At 35.9% G+C, this 20,101-nt stretch overlaps 1 protein-coding gene across 1 annotated transcript in view; it reads right to left on the reverse strand.

Annotated features, from left to right (window-relative positions):
• DHX15 (DEAH-box helicase 15) overlaps positions 1-20,101 on the reverse strand; it is a 50,493-nt gene that overhangs the window by 2,377 nt on the left and 28,015 nt on the right. The window contains exons 6-12 of the mRNA XM_023515343.1: positions 18,934-19,101; positions 10,669-10,755; positions 9,375-9,524; positions 8,748-8,856; positions 7,947-8,138; positions 4,948-5,070; positions 1,625-1,916 (exon numbers count right to left, since the gene is read on the reverse strand). Of these exons, the coding sequence (XP_023371111.1) occupies positions 1,625-1,916; positions 4,948-5,070; positions 7,947-8,138; positions 8,748-8,856; positions 9,375-9,524; positions 10,669-10,755; positions 18,934-19,101 (1,121 nt within the window). The remainder of the gene's footprint in view (positions 1-1,624; positions 1,917-4,947; positions 5,071-7,946; positions 8,139-8,747; positions 8,857-9,374; positions 9,525-10,668; positions 10,756-18,933; positions 19,102-20,101) is intronic.

Below are 20,101 nucleotides of genomic sequence, written 5' to 3' on the forward strand. Positions count from 1 at the left end.
AGAATGGGGAAAGAGAGGTGCTCAGTGTGCTTCTTGTTCCTATACTTCTTTTTCAATAATCAAATGACTTGACTTGTGATAGTCATCTAGTATTTAATTAGCAAACACTGAAGCAAAAAATCTGCCTTTTACAATTCTAAAATTCTGTGCATAAAGACTGTGTGCATAGAACAGAAAATAAATGCAATTTTACTGAATAAACATTTCCTAAGTGCCTACTAGGTGTCAAATGCTATACTACCTGATAACACTTTTTTCTTAAAGTAATGGGGTTTCACTACATTAGAATTCTAACTCCTGGGTTCAAGCCATCCTCCTGCCTTTCTAATAGTTGGGACAATAGGCACCATGCTCAGTTCTGTTTCTAACAAATTCTAATCTAAAGAGAGAATTAGGAAGCTACAATGCTTGAATAAAGCTTCGTCCATCCTTTTCCACCATAAGCAAATTTAAACTAGTACATACTAAAATTATTATATATAATTAAGAATATAATTTCAAGTCTAGAAAAAGATTTTCATACCTAACCTACTTCTCTTACTCACCAAACTTATACGATGCCGTAACAGTCTCACTGATACTTAGATTTAAATACAGACATCTCACCAAATCTAATTTTCATAACTTTTATTAAACATAATTTCTCTGTGCTTTAAACACCTTAAAATAGTCACAATAGTTACTTGACCAGTTTTACTTCAGTTCTTATAGACTCCAGTATAGGCAGTCCCCACGTAACAAACACCTGATGAACAGATTCTATTACAGATAATATGCAAATGTACCTGTTCCAACTTTATACAAAACAATTATGAAACCCACAAAAACTACCTTGTTCATAACCCAGGGACTGTCTGTATAGCACACACCAGGCAAACAGAATGATTCCTTCTAAATTATGTTTCATCTTTACTGCTTCACTCAGCCCTTTTTGGCTTCAGCAGTGCCCAAGAAGCTTAATTATAAATGCCTATGATCACTCTATAGGACTGCAAATGCAATCTCATTAGTTGGACTTTGGGGTGCTTAGTTTTTAGAAAGAAAGTGAACTGTATTTTTGGATCCACCCAGATAATTGTTTCCTTTTAGTATTCTGTTATACTGATGTTTCCAATTATAATCTAGACCCAGAGAAACAATAATACACTTATCAAAAATTCCACATTCCTAAAAAAGTAAGTGCCTAATCACACCTGAAAATGGCCAAGGTGTTTGTTATAACCAAGGCTCCACTAATAAAAAGGTAATTTTAAAATTGATTACCACATAAATGGACTACTAACTCTGCCATTTAATGCATTGATTTGTTACTCACGGATATCCCAGATTTTAGTATATCAATTCATTCAAACAAACTGGATATAACATTTAAGACTGATTTTTATTAAGTGTTCTTAAATTTACTCTTTCCTTTAAGTCAGTGGTTCTCAACCTTCCTTCCTAATGTCCCAACTGGTTAATACAGTTCCTCCTGTTGTGGAACCCATAAATTTATTCTCGTTGCGACTTCATCCATGTAATTTTGCTGCTGTTATGAATCGTAATGTAAATGCCTGATATGCAGGATGTACTTAGGCGACCCCTGTGAAAGGGTCATTCGACCCCCAAAGGGTTCACAACCCACAGATTGAGAACTGCTGCTTTAAGTGAATTCAATGGACCAAAACAGAAATCAAACATTATCATCCAAATACTTAACAATGCCCTTCCGTATTGTCCACATACCTGCATAAAGTACCCAGTAACCAAAGCTTTTCTTATATTAATATAATAGTCCCTGCTTGTAAAGTCGGTACTTCGACGAGGCAAATTGAATCTGTCCATAATTCGAGATAGCTGCTGGCGTACATTGTCTGCAGACATCAGGGACCTGTAGTTAATGAAGTTGTCATAACACCACTGAACCGATTCATGATCTAAAAAAAGTTAAAGGAGGGGTGGGAAAAAGGAGAACCATGAATCATCCACATAGGAATATTTTCTAATTATAAAGAAAAACTATTACAAAGAATAAACTAAATAAACACAAAACAGATTACCGACATTTTCTTTAAATTAACTGCAATGTTACTGATTCTCCTAAAACTTCTGTAGTGTGGTTCAAAATCAGAAGTAGCAGCTAAGGTTTTGGATGTCAAAACCATGATTTTGAGTTCACTGGTTTTAGTGAATTATTTTATCCATTATAATATACAACTGGATGTTTCCAATGATGGTCTTTCAGACACGAACAGATTGGGGGAATCTGGTTAAATGCTGTATCTTGCTCATTTTCAAAGACTAAGATAATCAAATACAGTATAAAAGTTATGAAATTAGTTGTCAACCAGCTATTGTATATTGTTCTTTAGAGCTGAGCTACAGTGCCCCAATCCACAAGAGGTTTATGGTGACACATCCCTCTTTCAAAGCAAAGTCTGAAATACAAACAGTTTGCAAGATGTCTGAAACCTCTACCCATATTTAATTAAAAAGACCTATGTCTAAGCACTTCAAGTAATTTCATTGCATGTATGAACATAAGTATAGCATTTCTTCACTGATGAATCCTTGATAAGCTTTTCAAGTAACCCAGTGTTGCTCATCTCAAGAAAGAGCCAAAATTGTAGCAACATGATAAAAACACTGTCCCAAAGACAGTCACAGCAAAAAACTGTTGTCATTTACTTTACAGGCTCTTTCATAAAACCATAAAAATTACAACTGTATTGATCTTCAGCAGCTATGGGGTGACACAAGCTTATCTTTTACATATTCTCTTCTCTTTGGTTCTAGGATTCTACCAATTGTAATGTTCAACTCTGCTTGTGGAGATGCCCTGTAATAAGCTGAAAGGCAAAGAAAACAGCCACACTGGACGACAGGTAAGGGACACTTCCGGAAAAGGTTACTGATATGCAGGCTTTGGTTTAAAATGCAACTTTCTCAAAATCTTCAATTTTTAGAATTCATAAACTAAAAGAAGATTAACAAAAAAAATGGCAACTCTAAGTTATTCGTCTAAATAACTAATATCTTATCAATCCTAAATTTCATTTCTGAAACACAGTGATATAATCCAAATATATTGCTATGCTTAGTTAACAAAAGCTTAAAGTAAAACAATCTGTAATTTTAGAAGAATTAGTTAAAATGCCCTGTGAAAATAATAGGCTAGCTCTAAAAACCATGCTGCTCTTAAAAAATCTTTTAATTATCACTTAAACGTTATCAAGAATATCAAAGATTTTGAGAGCCACGTCAATCTGTCCCTTCTTAAGGCCGCCAGTCCCTCTTAGAGCAGTTATCATAGTTGATAGGTTATGTATCTGCATCTCTGGGTCACCACCTCCCACGACGTTGGCAGACGACACGCATAGTCTTGAGTTGGCCTACCTTACCAGAGATAAGTCTTTATTTAACATTATTTAGGTATTACCCAGAACAGACATGTACTGAAATAAATCATGTAGGAGATTTCAAACCCCATATCCCTTACTTCCTTTATCTGCCCCAAATTTTTGAGACTTGGGCAGAGAAGAGGTCCTCCCTTTCTCTCCTGGTTCATAAGTAAAAAACAGAGATATGTGGCCCTAGAAATGCTATATTTTGGTCCACATGCTCTCCAGAATTGGGACCCTTGGACAAACGAAATTTCACTACTACACCTTACAGATTTGCCAAAATCAAAAGACTCTATTTCAGGAGACTAAATAGAATTTTTATGAGACAATAAAATTGAGTTACATATTAAACAAGAAGTACAACACTGGAATTAGAAATCTACTCATAAGAAAAAACCACAAACTTACAGCGACTAAGAATCCCTCATTTGGGGCACCAAGTGATAAGAGAGAGCGATCGGTCTTTGATTATGCTACCACCTTTAGGTCAGCATACTGTGAAGTAGATATCAAACCTCTTCTCACCCTGTTATTGTTTATTTTTGGATTTATTCTTTCACTATTATTAGAATGTACCATTTACAAAAACTGAGCTTCCCTCTCAATTTTTGCAAATGGTACATTCTACCAATAGTTAGCGACAACTCTATCATTAATGACTACGTTTCCTTCCTCATTCTGAAATAACTGGCACACTTCTGTAGGTCACTAAAAATTCACTGATAACCTAATTTAAACCTAGAATAATATTTTATCATGTGTCTATGGCATAACTTATTGAACCATCTTTCTCCTGCTGGGCATTTAGGCAGCTTCCAATTTTTTTACTATCACAAATAATTCTGGGATGAAAAACTTTAAATCCTGTGTCCACAGAATTTCAAAAGATAGCCTTCTAGATTATTTCTGAGTGAAAGAGTATGAAATTGGTATGGTCATCAGTAATGTAAAATCTGCTCTGCATAAGGACATCACTTCATATGATGTCCAGTCTACAATTGTTCCACCAATCCCATTCCCACACAACTAAGGAATATTTTTCTCTAAACTTGCCAATTTTATAGATGAGAAGAAGGCACCTTAACAAATAATTCAATTCTTGGGCTAACAGTAGAGATAAACTTTTCTCTCTCATGATTCCAGACCACTTTTAGCCTGAGAACTATCACATTTGTTGTCCATTTTCTCTTTTGTTAGTTTTGTGAGTTTTAATACAAAAAGCTCTTTATTACTAAAAATGTTACAATCTAGTCAGAAAAAAGTGAAGTGTATGAACATAAGAGAGAAGTATATAAAAATGTGTATGTTAGTGGTAGAGTCTACACAGGTCTTCCGTGTTTCAGGTTGTCTATAATGGGTACTTCCCTCGATTATAGATGTAAACAACTTTGAAAAAGACTGGCAATTTCTATTTTAAATGCTAGTCAGGAGTTTTTCTGAAGTACCTCTGGGTTCCTAATGTAAAGTTGTCAGAGATAATAAATGAAAGTGAGATGAAGAAACGTTTTCTACGCTGCAAGTGACAGTGAGACAAAAGAGTGCCGTCAATCTAATTTACACTTACTTTGTTTAAAAGCATGGTAGACATTCAGCAGTGTCAGATGATCTCCATCTATGTGGGCAAATCTCATCTTGGCTTCATCTGCGGCTTTCTTGGCCTCCGTGGGGCGAACAAAACACTGTGGGACTAAACAAGGTTGGTATGGGCCCAACACAAACGCCCATATCGATGAGTCACGCATTCACAGATAGAGGAACAAGGCCTAGCTAGGTCAGTTCACAGAGCATAGGGCAGGGCAGGATGGCCTCCAACTGCATCCTGGACTGTTTACTACCTTGATTAGGTACATCAACACCTAACCACATCTGTAAGACAAGAGGGTTGCAAAGCTACAGAGTACCTGATTATTTTAACTAGATCTAAAAGTAGGCATCAAAAGAGCTATTCTGAAGGCCATCAAGATACTAGAAAGTTCAGCTTATCAAAATCCCAGTGCTGATAGCTCGACCTATAATAGGAATTATGGTATCAATAGTCTTTTAGCTAACTGAAATTTTCCAAAAGGCCATCCAGTGAATCCCCTGAATGGCCGTGAAGGTTAGGAAGCTACACTAGCCCACTACAGAGCTAAAATCACCTTTTATAACTAGCCTATCACCACATTTCTATTAGAACCTTTCCCCTAATGCTATGGGTACTACCAATTGGTGGGTATCACTATTAGCACCGGTGAGCAGAAGCATATGTAAACATAAAAATGTCAAGTATTGGGTTTTGATGATAGCAGTAGTGGTGGAAGGTTAAACCGCCTTTGAATTAGGAAAATTCAAAAAGGCTGTGATACTCAGCCCAGTGTTCCAGGATTTCAAGGAAATGATTTAATAAAGTCTCAAGTTAAAAAAAAAGTGAATCAAAATCTCAATATAAAGTAAATGCCAATATTTTAAAGTTGACAATTAGTCTGAAACAATCATTATTTCATGGGTCATCAAAATATTCAACTACAGTTACTTGTTTAGAGCCTCAGTATTAATTTGTATAAAACTTTGTTACAAAGAGTGCACTCCATGTTTTGCAATACAACTTTCCTTAATTCACTTTAGCAATTCCATAGTCATAAAAGCAGTATGAAATAAAAGTACTTAACAGCTTGGGACTTTTTCAACACATGTTTAAAACTCTTAATACCTTGTCAGTGAAAAAATCATAAATTATCAGTTCAGATAAAAGATAATGGGAATAATTGACAACAAGATCAAATACAGTATCAAATTATTCTTTCCCACACAGTTTCCCCTTTAAAAAGATGCCAAAGTAGCCAAACAGAGACAACAAAACATGATCACAGTAAATACTAGAAGTCTTGCTTAATGTGACTGAAGCAAGGTAGTGTATGCAAGTACAGAACTTCTCATAGCTGTGAATAATGTGAACTAGCCACCAGAGTCACGTGGGAATGCAAGGCAGCACTGCACAAGGCCCCTGGGTTTGCAGTTTATATCAGGACCTCAAAACGTTAGAACTATTTAAATGGCAGACAAAGCATTACAAGCTCAGCAAACTGTGTTTACTCCATGACTTCTTTCTTATCCCTTATTTTAACACTTTTTCTATAAATGGTCTGTCTAAAAACTGCTCCACATAAATGCTTTTTTTTGATGTGCTGAAGACTACGAGTAAAACCCTGTATTTTGCATAACTCATACTATAAATAAGACTGAGATGTCATTGGAAGATTTCAACTGCATTATAGTGACAATGTTTTTAAAGGACTAATACTCCAAACTCAATGATAATCATAGAGTATGTCTGGTAAGGCAACCTAGAGAAATAAAAACAGGGCAGGTAACAGACAAGTAAATACACTATAATCTGTTAACTCCTGCCCATTTTCTCTAAAAACTAAAATCTTGGGAGAAGACAACTGGGAGAATCTAATAATAAACAACATAAAAGAAAGGCAGACAACAACCTACCACCACCTCCGCAAATGAGACTACGATTTAATTTAAATGATTCAATACTGCCCTGCCCATCTGCTCTGAGTCTGATCAGTCATAACTCTGCAAGAAAACATTTTAGCTAGTTCTTAAATAAAAAATTCACCCCCTTAGAATATACCAAACAACTAAACTAAGCCATAATTTTATATTTAAATATTTTTCAATTTATCCTTTAATTCCATAGATTTTGAATTATTCATAGCATTAAAAGTAATTAAGACCAATAAACCACTCTGCATTAAAGTTAGTTCTTCCCAGTCCTAAAATTTGTAGCACAGAATATTTAGATTGTCAGTAAAAACTTGTTTTCTGTTTTCGCTTGTAAGAAACACTCGTTTGTTAACAGTATTTCTTCTCCTATGGGGAAATCTATTTCCAAGTTACTATTCATTTGTGGATTAAATTTTATTGCTACTAAAAATAGTACTATTTCTTTAGCTTAATGTTCCAATTTTACAAAATCAGGGATTTTTATCTATTACGTATGCTTCTTTTACCAAGTGTTTTTCTGCTATTGTAAAAAGAATATCATTACCAGATTAGATTTTAAGCCTGAAATTACACATTTCTACTTCTATTTATCCGATGCTAAGTTTAAAATTTATGTTTGTCTGATTGCCACTGGAATACATATATACATGTAGAAATGGCTCGACTTAAATGAAAACTTTAAGTTTATCACAGGCTCAGTAAGTGCCAAGTACTAGAACAAAGTTCTCTTTGTACTTTCAGTAATAAACCGCAGAGATAGCACTGATGGACCTACCAAAGAATTCAGTAACACTTGTGTTCAAACACAAACACTTGTGTTCAATGCACTTTTTATTTGCACTCAAGAGAGCCAATGTTTTACTATGTTTCGTGCACAATGACTTACTTTAATTTCCAAATACTGTGTCGTTATGAAGCTATTTACAAGGTATTTAGGAAACAAAATGAATTCCTTAAGACGGTCTATATAATCCACTACCATACTAAATATTAAAAAACAAAAACAAAAGTGAAGTCCACCCAAACTTTGAAGAGCTGGGCTTTTGTTAGTTCCTTTCCCTCTATTACCTGACAACATAGCAGTAATAGATAGGACCTCATTAGAACAGTTGTAGTCACAACTTGCAATAACCATTTTAGCGAGCTGTGGATCTAGAGGAAACTCTGCCATCATGGATCCCAATTCAGTAAGATCTCCATCATCATTTAAAGCAGCAAGATAATTCAAAAGTTCCAGGGCTCGCATCAGAGTTTCAGGAGCTGGAGGGAAAAGGCAATCTATTAGACAAGTTGCCTTAAGCAAGCAAAAATGTGACAAAGTACAAACTATTACAAGCAATCTCATTTTTCATTCTGTAGTGGACCAAACCCAAATTGTCATCAAATTCAATTATACAGCTCTAGCAAACAATGAATCATACAAAATTGCAAAATTTTCTTGCAGGTAAGGTAAAACTGTCTGTTTCTAAATACAGGGTGGCTATTTTAAATATCATGTACAATTTTTAATAGTACATTAGTGCACATGAACTTTATATCCACCCTATATATTAAGGAATTGCTAATTCATCAATGTGCTTATTCAACTATTTTTCCCAAAGAAAAATCAGAAAGTTTGCCTCATATTTTCATGCTTAGAAAATAATTCAATTAAGCTGAATACCTAGAATAAATTCTAAAGGGAAAAAACCTGATTTGCTCATGTAATCGTCACCCTTTTTAATTTTAATGCTAGATCACTTATCTTGATGCCTACTAGAAGAAAAAGAGCAAAATGTATTTAATACATATACTGAACAGGATGCAGAGAAATAGTAAGAGCACATTTTCGTTAAAAGATCTAACAAAATGTACTTTAGGAAGTCATACCTGGGGGATCCATAAAATCAAAATGCACCAAATCGTCAATACCAAGTTTCTTCAACTGTAACACAACTGATCCTAAATTAGAACGTAAAATCTCAGGGTAGGTATTATCCTAGCAGAAAACAAAAACATTTGCTTTGTTAAACATTCCTCAATCACCGTAACACAGGAAATAAAACATATCTGTTCCCCACCTCCTTAGCTATTTATTTACTTATGCTCCTGAAGTGCAAAGTGATGATGCTGGCAATTCAGACGCGCCAAGGAGAAGCTGTAAAGTATTTCCTTCATAACATACTTCAAGTGAAAAGGTGAAAGTTCTCCACTGAACGGGGAGGCTGGGGGAGCACATACTGGGGCTGCTATGATCTATGATAAAGTATCAGTACACGTAAGATTCTGTACTATCTGAGGCTTCGTGCTGGTAGTCTGGAAACATATCCCCCTGAGGGTAGGGCGAGGGGGACATAACTATACTGGTGAACTATACCATAAATCTCACACAGGGAGAAACTAGGGAGCTTTGGTCCTTAGTTAGGTAGGATAAAGTAAATGAAGCAATTTTCTTCCACTAACAATTCAACTTAACCTTCAAAAACACACAAGAAAAGTTAGAGCAATACCCTTTACCTGCATTTCTGTTTTGTAAGCTTTCTCTGTGTACAGTCTGAAGCATTTCCCAGGTCTGGTACGTCCAGCTCGACCAGCCCTTTGTTGAGCTGAAGCTTTACTAATAGCTGTTACCAAAAGGGACTCAACCCTGATGCGAGGATTATAAACCTATTGGGATGAAAATAACATAAGATTGTTCCTTAAACACAAAATTGATCCAGAGGCAGCCCACAGTAAACACTAAAATAAACAGTTTTACTGAGGACCACCGTAAGTCATGCTGCCCCAATTCATCATCCCTTGCCTTAACTTTCTCTCAGACATTCTTACTCCACTATTCTCAAGCTAACAGGACAAAGTTCTTATCCAACACACAGGTAAGTTACGTAATCTTCATACCTCCTACTTTAAAATAATTTCACCTCTACTTGTTTACCTTGTGCCTTGCTTTTACAGGCAGGATAGTGAAGGATTCTGCCTGAAAAGAAAGCTATAATTTCTAGATCTGATGCTCAGAAGGAACATCAAGAGAAACGCCTTGAACTTAGTCCAAAAGAAGTCAACTGTGCTACTCACCATTTAACAGGAAAATTTTCCATCGATAACATGATGTACTTAGAAGATATAATCAACTCATCCAAAAGATGTTTAAAAAATAAAGTATTTACTGAATAGCCATTTCACTTGTCAAAATATTTGGTGTCCAGCACTCATAAAATCGAAGGAGTAATACAGGACCATTTTTGTAAGCAGTGTGCCCAGTACACAGTTGGAACTCTGTTAGATCAGTGACTGGTCTGTAGGGATGGCAGTCCTGTACAGGCAGTCCCCAAATTACAAACATCCAACTGGTACTTAGAAAATTTGTAAATGTTCGTGTTCCTACATATGTACAAATTTAAGTTGAGAGAAAACCTATAGAACCTGTCTCATTTGTAACCCAAGGACTGCCTGTACTCTTATTACACTGCCTGTACTTGTATCACTTCCCCCGCACTCTTTCCTTGAACATACAAGTCAACACACCGCCATCACTAAATTCAAACAAAGAAACCTGAGCAATCCTAACCGAGAATCACCCCCCGCAGCGCGTGCCCTTCCCCCCAAAGCCTAGGATTAAACATAAAATACTGCCTTAATTTCTGGAAGCCAGCTAGAACATAAAGGGCTCATATAGCAAAAATCTGAAAATAAAAAGAGAACACAGAAAAATAATTCTAAAAAGTATATTTTAGAAATTAAATAAAGGGGTCTTAGTACCATTAAGCTAACACTAACTTATAAAATGTCCAACTAAAACACTAATAGGTACCTTTTGTTTTGCAAATCCAGGATCAATCACAAACACCACACCATCTATTGTCAAAGATGTCTCTGCAATGTTAGTTGACACAACTACCTGTGAAGAAATAGAGTATATGAATTATATTATGCATTAAGGACAACGTACCATCACAGTAAGATTAATTCAACTTTCACTACCCAAGGAATTTCAAGCCAGTAAATAAACTAGAAATAAAATTTTGTCTTCCATGGCCAATGCTGAAGAGACAAACTCAAACTAAGAACACAATTTCCTTTTCCAACACAGCTATAATACCAGTTATTATTCACATGATCACATTACATTATGCGATTATTCAATAAAAGTTTAGTATTAAGACAAATATACTGATAAATAAAATACACCTTACAGAACGTTTCACTGATAAAACATCCCATATAATATGCAAATTTCCACACATGTATATTTTTCAATGTTTTTGAGCAATATTTATGAAAGAAAACTCCGTAAGTATTTGTATCACTGAAATTTGACTCACCATTTTTTTTGGAAATGCCACAAGAAAAACTCAAGGTGTTATACAATCAAGAACTGATAAATCATCAGAATCAGATGTAATATATTTGTAAATGTACAAATATATTATAGGGATAACAAATAACCACACACTGGAACAAAGTTTAAAGCCTTTAAATACTAGTATGTATGATAGCTTGTTTTTGTGTTTAACTATATGCTAAATGTTTTACAGAATTGGTTAAAAACATGGGGATGACATGTTACATGTTATTTTTTCCTTTTAAAACAACATGGGAATTCCTCATTTGCATTATTACCCAGAACAACATCTGATTTTCACAAACAGATTACTAACGTTCAGATGGAAATACCTATGTATGCAAGCAATTGACACAGAACATCAATCAAATAAACTGTCTGCATTTATAGCTTTTACAGTTTGTAAGGGAAGATTAGGCATGAATAGAAAGGGTAAATGATACCAGAGACTCACTGTAAGATTTCTAAAGGGTTTACTTCCACAGTGAAGACAAGCAAAGAAAACAACATTTAGAAAAGTCCTTGAGGGTAAACTAAGATCTAGTACCAAGAGAAAGGAAAAGGCGTTAGCACTAGAATGTTCAATTTAAACAGTGTATGTGGGCAAGAATGTCTATGGGCACTTGTAAAAAAGGAAAGGACTTATATTTATTCGTATTATTTTTTTGAAAAACACTTTGTATTGGTAAATCAAATGGCTTAAATAATTCATAGGCTTTTTGTTCCATTAACTGTTTTACTTAAAATAATATTAACATTTTCATTTCTCTATTTCACAGCTACTGAAGAGCAGTCCCAAAATATGGGCAGAAAGCCTTAGAAGTTTAAAAACTTCCTAAAAAATCTACTAACAGGGTATTTAGAATCATTTACAGATCAAAACTCAAAATGTTCCTTTTTTCAATTAGTCAGATGAAAAGGCAGAACTGACAAAGGGATAACAAAACATGGAGGGTTTGATTTTACTGAAATTCCTCAGGACCGTTTAGATAACATGCACAATCAATAAATACAAACAAAAACAGGCCATACAAGGTTGATGGATAGACTTAAATAAAACCTGAGATTAATACTCTTCTAAGAAAGTCAGTTTTTTGGTAATGGAAGGATCAATGAATCCAGAGGTAAATGGCAGAACCAGGAATCAAATCTGAGTAGCTAAGTAATTATGGCAAAGTTCTTACCTCCAAGCTTCAATTTCCTTTTACAATTCTTACTATTACCTAGTTTAGCTGACATAGCTATAGGGAATAAAATGGATGCAGAAATGCCTTATAAACTATAGAGAACCGATTACATGCTAATAATTATATAAAAGGTCTTCTGGTTTTCTAGAATTCTGGGATGAAAATCATGGTTCTGAAAATAAGTAGGACAGTTGAGAAAATTATCTTGTTTTTGTTTTTTAAGTTTTTAAACTTATTTTGGAAAAAATAATTTTTCATATTTCTTTTAGAACAAAATACAGCCTGTATGATAAAAATTTCTTGATGAGGACCACTCTTTGAAGAGTTATCTATAAAAGTCACTTTTTTCAGGCCAGGCACAGTGGCTCACACCTATAATCCTAGCACTCTGAGAGGCCAAGGCGGGTGGACTGCCACAGTTCATAGGTTCATAGACCAGCCTGAGCCAGAGCAAGACCTCACCTCTAAAAATAGCCAGGTGTTGTGGCGGGTGCCTGTAGTCCCAGCTACTTGGGAGGCTGAGGCAAGAGAATCACCTGAGTCCAAGAGTTTGAGGTTGCTGCGAGTTATGATGCAACAGCACTCTACTGAGGCAGACAAACTGAGACTCTCAAAAAAGAAAAAAAGTCGACTTTTTTCCACAAAATAATTTCATTTGTGTACGCATGTGTTTTGTTGGGGGTGTGTGTGAAACAAATTCTATAATAATTATAAAGGAGACCTGCAACTCTACATGTTTAAAATCAAGAGATTATGCCAGCAGGGCAAGACCATGCTATTAGTGGTAAAGACTATATTACCACATCAAAGTTAAAGCCCAAATCTAAATGTTAAATTCCTCAGAAGCATGAATTTGGAGTTTTCCCAAGGACGAAAAATAGTAAGGCAAAATAAACACATATACATACATAATGTAAACAAATAAATGAGATAGGGCTAGGTGAGGTGGCTCATGCCCGTAACCTGATACTCTGAGGCTGATGTGAGAGGGTAATTTGAGCTCTGGTGTTTGAGATCAGCCTGAGCAAGAGCAAGATCCCACCCCCCCAATGTCTCCTAAAAACAGAAAAATTAGCCAAGTTTCATGGTTCACACCTGTAGTCTCGGCTACGTGGGAGGCTTAGATGGGAGGATCATCTTAGCCTAGGAGTTTGAGGTAGCAGTGAGCTTCCATGACACCCCTAACAAATAAATGAGATGAGATGATAAAAGTCGCCCTGGAATTCCAGGAGCTAAAAGAACCAAGCTTTAAAACATATTCCACACATAACTGGCATGGCAGCCAACAGACAAAGTGATCCTGAAATTTGATAGATTAAACATCTATCTAATCAATAGGACTCCACGTAACAGTTACAGCTTTCTACACTGTAACTTTGCAATACGTGTTTAAAGAGCTTTAGAAATGTTCAAACCTCACTAACTAAACTACTTCAGCTTGTTGAATATTTAATATTCTCAACGATAAACCCTATGGTAGAAAGTCTGGCATCACTGCCAAGATGTGCTATAAGTAAACTCTTCCCTCACAAACATGCTTTTCGGCTCGGCACCTGTGGCTCAAGTGGCTAAGGCACCAGCCACATACACCTAAGATGGCAGGTTTGAATCCAGCCCGGCCTGCCAAAACAATGACGGCTGCAACCAAAACAAAGCAGCCGGGCTTTGTGGCGGGCGCCTGTGGTCCCAGCTACTTGGGAGGCTGAAGCAGTAGACTCGCTTGAGCCCACGAGTTGGAGATTGCTGTGAGCGGTGATGCTACAGCCCTCTACCCAGGGGGATGGCTTGAGGCTCTGCCTCAAAAAACAAACAAACAAACAAACAAACAAAAAACATGCTTTCCAAAGGGACCCACTATGATTTATTCCAGTAACTTCACTTCAAAGTAGTAGAATTCAAGAGTACTTCAGTTGCCCTACTTGAATGCTGTTTGGACACAGTAATGCATTTAGGTTAAGCTAGTTTGGATTTTTCTCCCCAGGGAACTCCGTGGGGGTCTGCAATTCAAGGACATTAACTTATTTGCTTGTAAACATTCCAACAGCACCACACTAAGCTATCTTCAGATAGTGGATCATTAAGCCTCTCTTTAAAACTACAGAACCATCTCCACAAGGGCCGTTTCTCTTTTTTATTGAGCACTGTATGCTCTGAACCATATTAATTAGCAAACTGTATGGGTAAGCTACAGAAAAACCAGTCATTTGTATGGACAAAATTAACAAAAACTAATTATTTCAAATCCAATAATCATCATTGGATTTTAGTAACACCAAATCCCCAAAACAGCATTTGTAAGTCTTAGTCAAAAGGTACACTGAAGAGATTTACTGAGGAGTACACCTGACTGCATGTGCAGAACTACAGCTTTTAGTTTAATCAAATGCTTGAAAAAATTCAGAAATCATCAGAACCGATTAAAATATCTACCCTCATATAAATACATGTGTTACATTCCAAACCTTTCTTGATTAGAAACGTATTTGACCATGTAAAAAAGAATATAGTAACTATTTCTGCAAGGAATGCTACCGAAGTATGCAAATGCACATAAAACTCAACTTTAAATATAGTCTACATTTTACAACTTTAATACTAAAAACTTGTATTCAAGTTGTAAAATCTATTCTGCATAATCCACCAGAATGAGTAAGATGACAAATAAAACAATGCCTCAAAAAGGTACTCAAATATATACGGAATTACAATTTGATGGAATTTAAAATACTGTATTAAAATAAATATTCTACTTGCTCAATAATTTCAAATACTTTTTATATATCCACTCTATATCTAACTATATTATCCTTATGCTAGAACAAAGCAAACAAAAATATTTTTTCCATATTCAGAAGCAGAAAGTTAACCTCTGTTCTTAGGTAATTTTAATTAATTCTATCATTATTGTGTATGACAGCTTTTGAATGAAAGCTCCATCCTAGTACCTGTTACCGTAATTGTTTAATTAATGGCAGCAGAATTAAGCCTTTGCCCTTAGGGTCCTTATTTTCTAAAGATAAACAGCATCTCATACAAGTAGAAGCACTTACATGTTGACCATTATGAGTAAAAAATAAAAACAAAAAAGATGAAGCATTAAGAAACTAAAATTGAATACAGCAAGTGAATAGCAGAATTTCCTGCTCTATGCCCCACCTACTCCTTCACATCTCCTTAATTCTCGCCCCATCTCTTTCTCCACAATTCCATCGGTCTTTTCTTCTTGCTCTGAGCCTGCCTGCCTGCCTGCCTGCCAGTGATTGGTCAGAACATGTTTCAGATCTCAGGGTGTCAGTTGACACCCCAATCTCAGTCCAGGCAGCTGCCCTGTCCAACAACAAATATACATGACTTGATATGTAGGTCTTCCTTAATCAGCTAGCCTCAAATAACACTTTTTAGTTTGTGCTTAAGCATGCTAGGTCTGTGTTACTCCTTATGAGAATAATTCACCGACTGCCAAGGAGGTCCTCCCTCACCCAAACCCCACCCCAGGATCATCCAGGGAGACTCTTCTCAACCTCTAAGGTGAAGCAAAAGATAACACAACTTCCCAACAAGAACTCTAGTGACTTTAACTGAATGAAACATGAAACACCCATCAACATGGCAAAACATAATCAGGGCCCTTAATTTTGCATTAAAAGCCCAGGATCTGGCTCGGTGCCTGTGGCTCAAGCACCTAAGGCGCCAGCCACATACACCTAAGGTGGCGGGTTCGAATCCCCAGCCCGGGCCCGCCAAACAATGATGGCTGCAACGAAAAAATGGCCAGGCGCCTGTAGTCCCAGCTACTTGGGAGGCTGAGGCAAGAGACTCGCTTGAGCCCAGGAGTTTGAGGTTGCTGTAAGCGTGATGCCACGGCACTCTACCCAGGGGGATAGCTTGAGGCTCCGTCTCAAAAAAAAAAAAAGCCCAGGACCATTCCCCAGAGTGAGACCACCTTAGCTGTGGCCATCACTGTATATCCAGCAGCTGCTGAATCACTCAGTAAGACAAAAGTCTCCTCAGCATCCTTAGGATTTGCAACATAAAAACGCAAACCACCACCATGACAACTGAAAACCTAATTCCACTCCATAGGCTTAAGTTACAGAATCAAGTGTTAGCACCAGGCTGAACCTACATATCTAATACACTAGAGAGCAAAGAGCTCAGATGCAACCGCACTACATAGTAAGCGTGGGTGCAAAGAGCTCAGATGCAACTGCACTACATAGTAAGCGTGGGTGCATACCTTGCAATGTCACTCAATGCAATGAGGAAAAGTACACAAAAAGGTGGACAAACACGGTATACATGGCACACAAGCACAACATTCTAAAAACAAAACAAATGCAAATGTGTATGCAAGTCCACATGATTTCAAGACATTAAAAATTCAGTTCTTCAAAGAGAAAGCATCCTCTTTATCATAGAAATATTTAAGAAATATATAGATTATACCACGTTACCATGTATAATTCACACTTTTTGCCCAAATTTCTCAGGGAAAAATAAGGACGTAGACTATACACACCAGTACTAATTCTGTATCTATGCAAATGTTTTTAATTCTTTTATTTATGCTAAAAGTGTAACTCTAGAAAGCCGTAACAATAGCTGTACGTAAAATAAAACAGTGACAAAGAGCTCGTGGCCTTCCATGATGCCTAAGTATCAATTCGTTCCCAGTACATAAAATTCCTTGTACCCTGTATCTGTTCTTGTGTTTGTTAATTACTTCTTACATAAAATTTCTTTTTGAACACGTTAAAAAAAATTAAAATTCCTTTAAAATACAGAAAATAAGTACCTAAATATAAACAAACAAAACCTTGGATTAAGGGCAGCACCTGTGGCTCAAAGGAGTAGGGCACTGGCCCCATATGCCAGAGGTGGTGGGTTCAAACCCAGCCCTATCGAAAAAACTGCAAAAAAACCCCCCAAAAAACCTTTAATTAAAAAATTCAAACAAGAGAGTTTTTTCCTGAAAGTTGGGCAAAAACATGTACATGTGTGTTATACACAGAAAATATGATTTATCTTCTGGTATGGCATCAAACTTCAAAGTACACAGAGAAAAGGTACTTTGCAAGTTGACCTCAAGATTATATACTGAAAGTAGCACTTAAACATCAAGTTTCTCCCCAAATTTCAGAAAACACATGTAGAAACATGTAAAAAATACTTTAGCATGATCTAGAGATTGCAGTATGACAAAAAATTGAAAGTTCAGTGTAAGAAAGCTATGAATACACTACATATTAAAGTCAAGTTTACCGTATTTAATAATCTATGAAAAAACAAGAACTTGATTCGTTTTCTGTCTCCTATTAATATATCTTCTAGTAATCTGGTACGCATATCCATTCAGTATATTCTCTCAATTTGAAAAACCTACCTGGTTCATTTAAGTTTATACAACCATGTAAAAAAAAATGACCATGATATATATAGTTAAATGTTTGCTTATAATTTGTACCTTTTCAGTATCATCAAAAAAATTAGCAAAAGGATTGGAAAACAATAGCAAAAGGAAACTGTGAAAGTCCTCAACAGAGATAAAAGAAAGCAATAAGAGTCCAATTTTGACTAAGTAAATTATGAATAAAATTTCAGACAAGACCTGTTCTCTATCCCAGTCAACTAAAAATATTTACAGTAGCTCCCATGAAAGCCTAGCATGTTAGCTACCTTATACCCATCAAGCTTAATTCTCAACTATCATCTACCAACCACGTGATGAGAACAATAAATCATACCCATTTAAAGTTACAATCAGAGATTATGAATATTACCAAAATTCATATGTTGCTATTACATAACCTAACAAATGTCTAGGCTTAAAAGTCAAATTAACTCCCTTGTTCTAGAGGTTTCCAAGCCTTTAAATAAAACAGTACAACCTTATTTTCAAAGAATCTATTAGAATGCCCAAATCTTACAATATAAAAGCTTAGCCTCTCTATTTCAAACAGGTACTCATTTTGCTTCCTGTTCCTCCAACGAGGGCCTCAGAGATACAGGGCTGGAATAACCTTGTTCCCTTCCCTGTGCCAGGGACACATCCCTACCCAAAGGATCCAAAGTTGCTGCCTTCAAGGAACCCATACATTTATGCAGTGATTAGTGCTACTGTTATTAAAGTTTTGCAGAGTCAACATTTCACATTATAGACATGACATTTGGATAAGTCTTAAAGAAAAGTCTAGGCAGGAGGCCAAGGCACCAAAGAAATGCTTGCTTTTTGCCGAATGATTTAATGGGAGAAAAACAGCAATTGGCCAATGTCCCCTTTTCTAAACCCACCCTGACATTCCATTTGCTAAGAACTGCCTAGGTGAGGCAAAAGCTGTTAAGTACACATTCTTACTGTAGGGTCAAAAGATATGCAGAATCCTACACTTCAACACATCTTGTTACGTTTGAAATTTAGATTTGTTGCATATAACCCAGATCACAATCACCTACACTATAGTCCTTTACGACTGAACATTATTTGATATTTCATAACCGATTCTTTTAGTGTTAATGAAATGTCTGTGAAGACCCTTTCTAATGTTACCTTTCTTCCAATTGCTCCATTCTGTTTTTTTGGAGGTGGAGGCTCAAAAATGCGCTGCTGTTGCTGAGGTGGAAGTGTAGAGTACAAGGGAATGATTTTAATGTCACCAACTTCAGGGCCCAAGTCATCAACTTCACGCTTTATTCTCTTACAGGCTTCATCAATTTCCTACAAAATAAAAGTATGAGTTTAAAAAGAAAATGAAAATAACACTTTTGTTTTTATTATATTCCTAGTCTATGCAGCATATTTTTTTGAACACATCTGCTTTCATTTTATTGATACCCTATTTTCAATTTAGTAACCAAACCTAATTTAGCAAATTTCAATGGGATTTCCACAATCCAAGAAAGTTGATTCTTGTATTCAAATGAACATACAACTGCCTTATTTGCATTTCACACCCCCTTCTCCCTTTCCTTATAGTCAGATTTCCTAATTAATTCTCAACAAATTATACTAAAATTGCAATTTCTCACCCAGGAATATTTAACTGCACTCATGACCTTTTCAATTTTCACAATCTAAAAGAAATTGATGTGCCAGACATTTTAAATAAGGCAATTAGGCGTTAATGTCACGTATCACTAATGCAATTACATGGAAGATTTGCTTCATTGTGCCTAATGAGAACAAACACCTTTACAGTATCAACATAGATGTTTAAAAACTAGGCTAACCCACATATCTTAAGAGCAGCCTCAAAAATTTTCCTACCATAGAAAAATACTCATATGCTGCCTAACAATGGGGTTACAAACCTACGTAGCATATTTCTGTACTGAATACCATAGGCAACTGTAACAGGCATTTGTGCATCTAAACATCGAAAACATAACACTAAAAACATAGAACAAAGGTAAAAATGTGTACACCTATGTGAGGCACTTGCCATGCACTGAGCTTGCAGGACTAGAAAATGCTCTGGGCGAGTCAGTTAGTAGTGAGTAATGTGCATACCCAGGATATTCTGAACACCACTGCACCAAATTTTAAAAAAAGCATTTTTCTTTTATCAGTAATTATCCTCAGCTTACTATAATTATTTTACTTCTTAAAATTAAAACATTTTAACTGTTTAACTCCTGTAGTACCCTTAGCTTAAAACATAAACACATAAAGCTGTATAAAAATATTTTCATATACTTATTCCATATGCATCTTCCTA

The sequence above is a fragment of the Otolemur garnettii genome, unplaced genomic scaffold, assembly GCF_000181295.1.
Source record: "Otolemur garnettii isolate 467f Iridium unplaced genomic scaffold, OtoGar3 scaffold00069, whole genome shotgun sequence".
Taxonomy (NCBI): domain Eukaryota; kingdom Metazoa; phylum Chordata; class Mammalia; order Primates; family Galagidae; genus Otolemur; species Otolemur garnettii.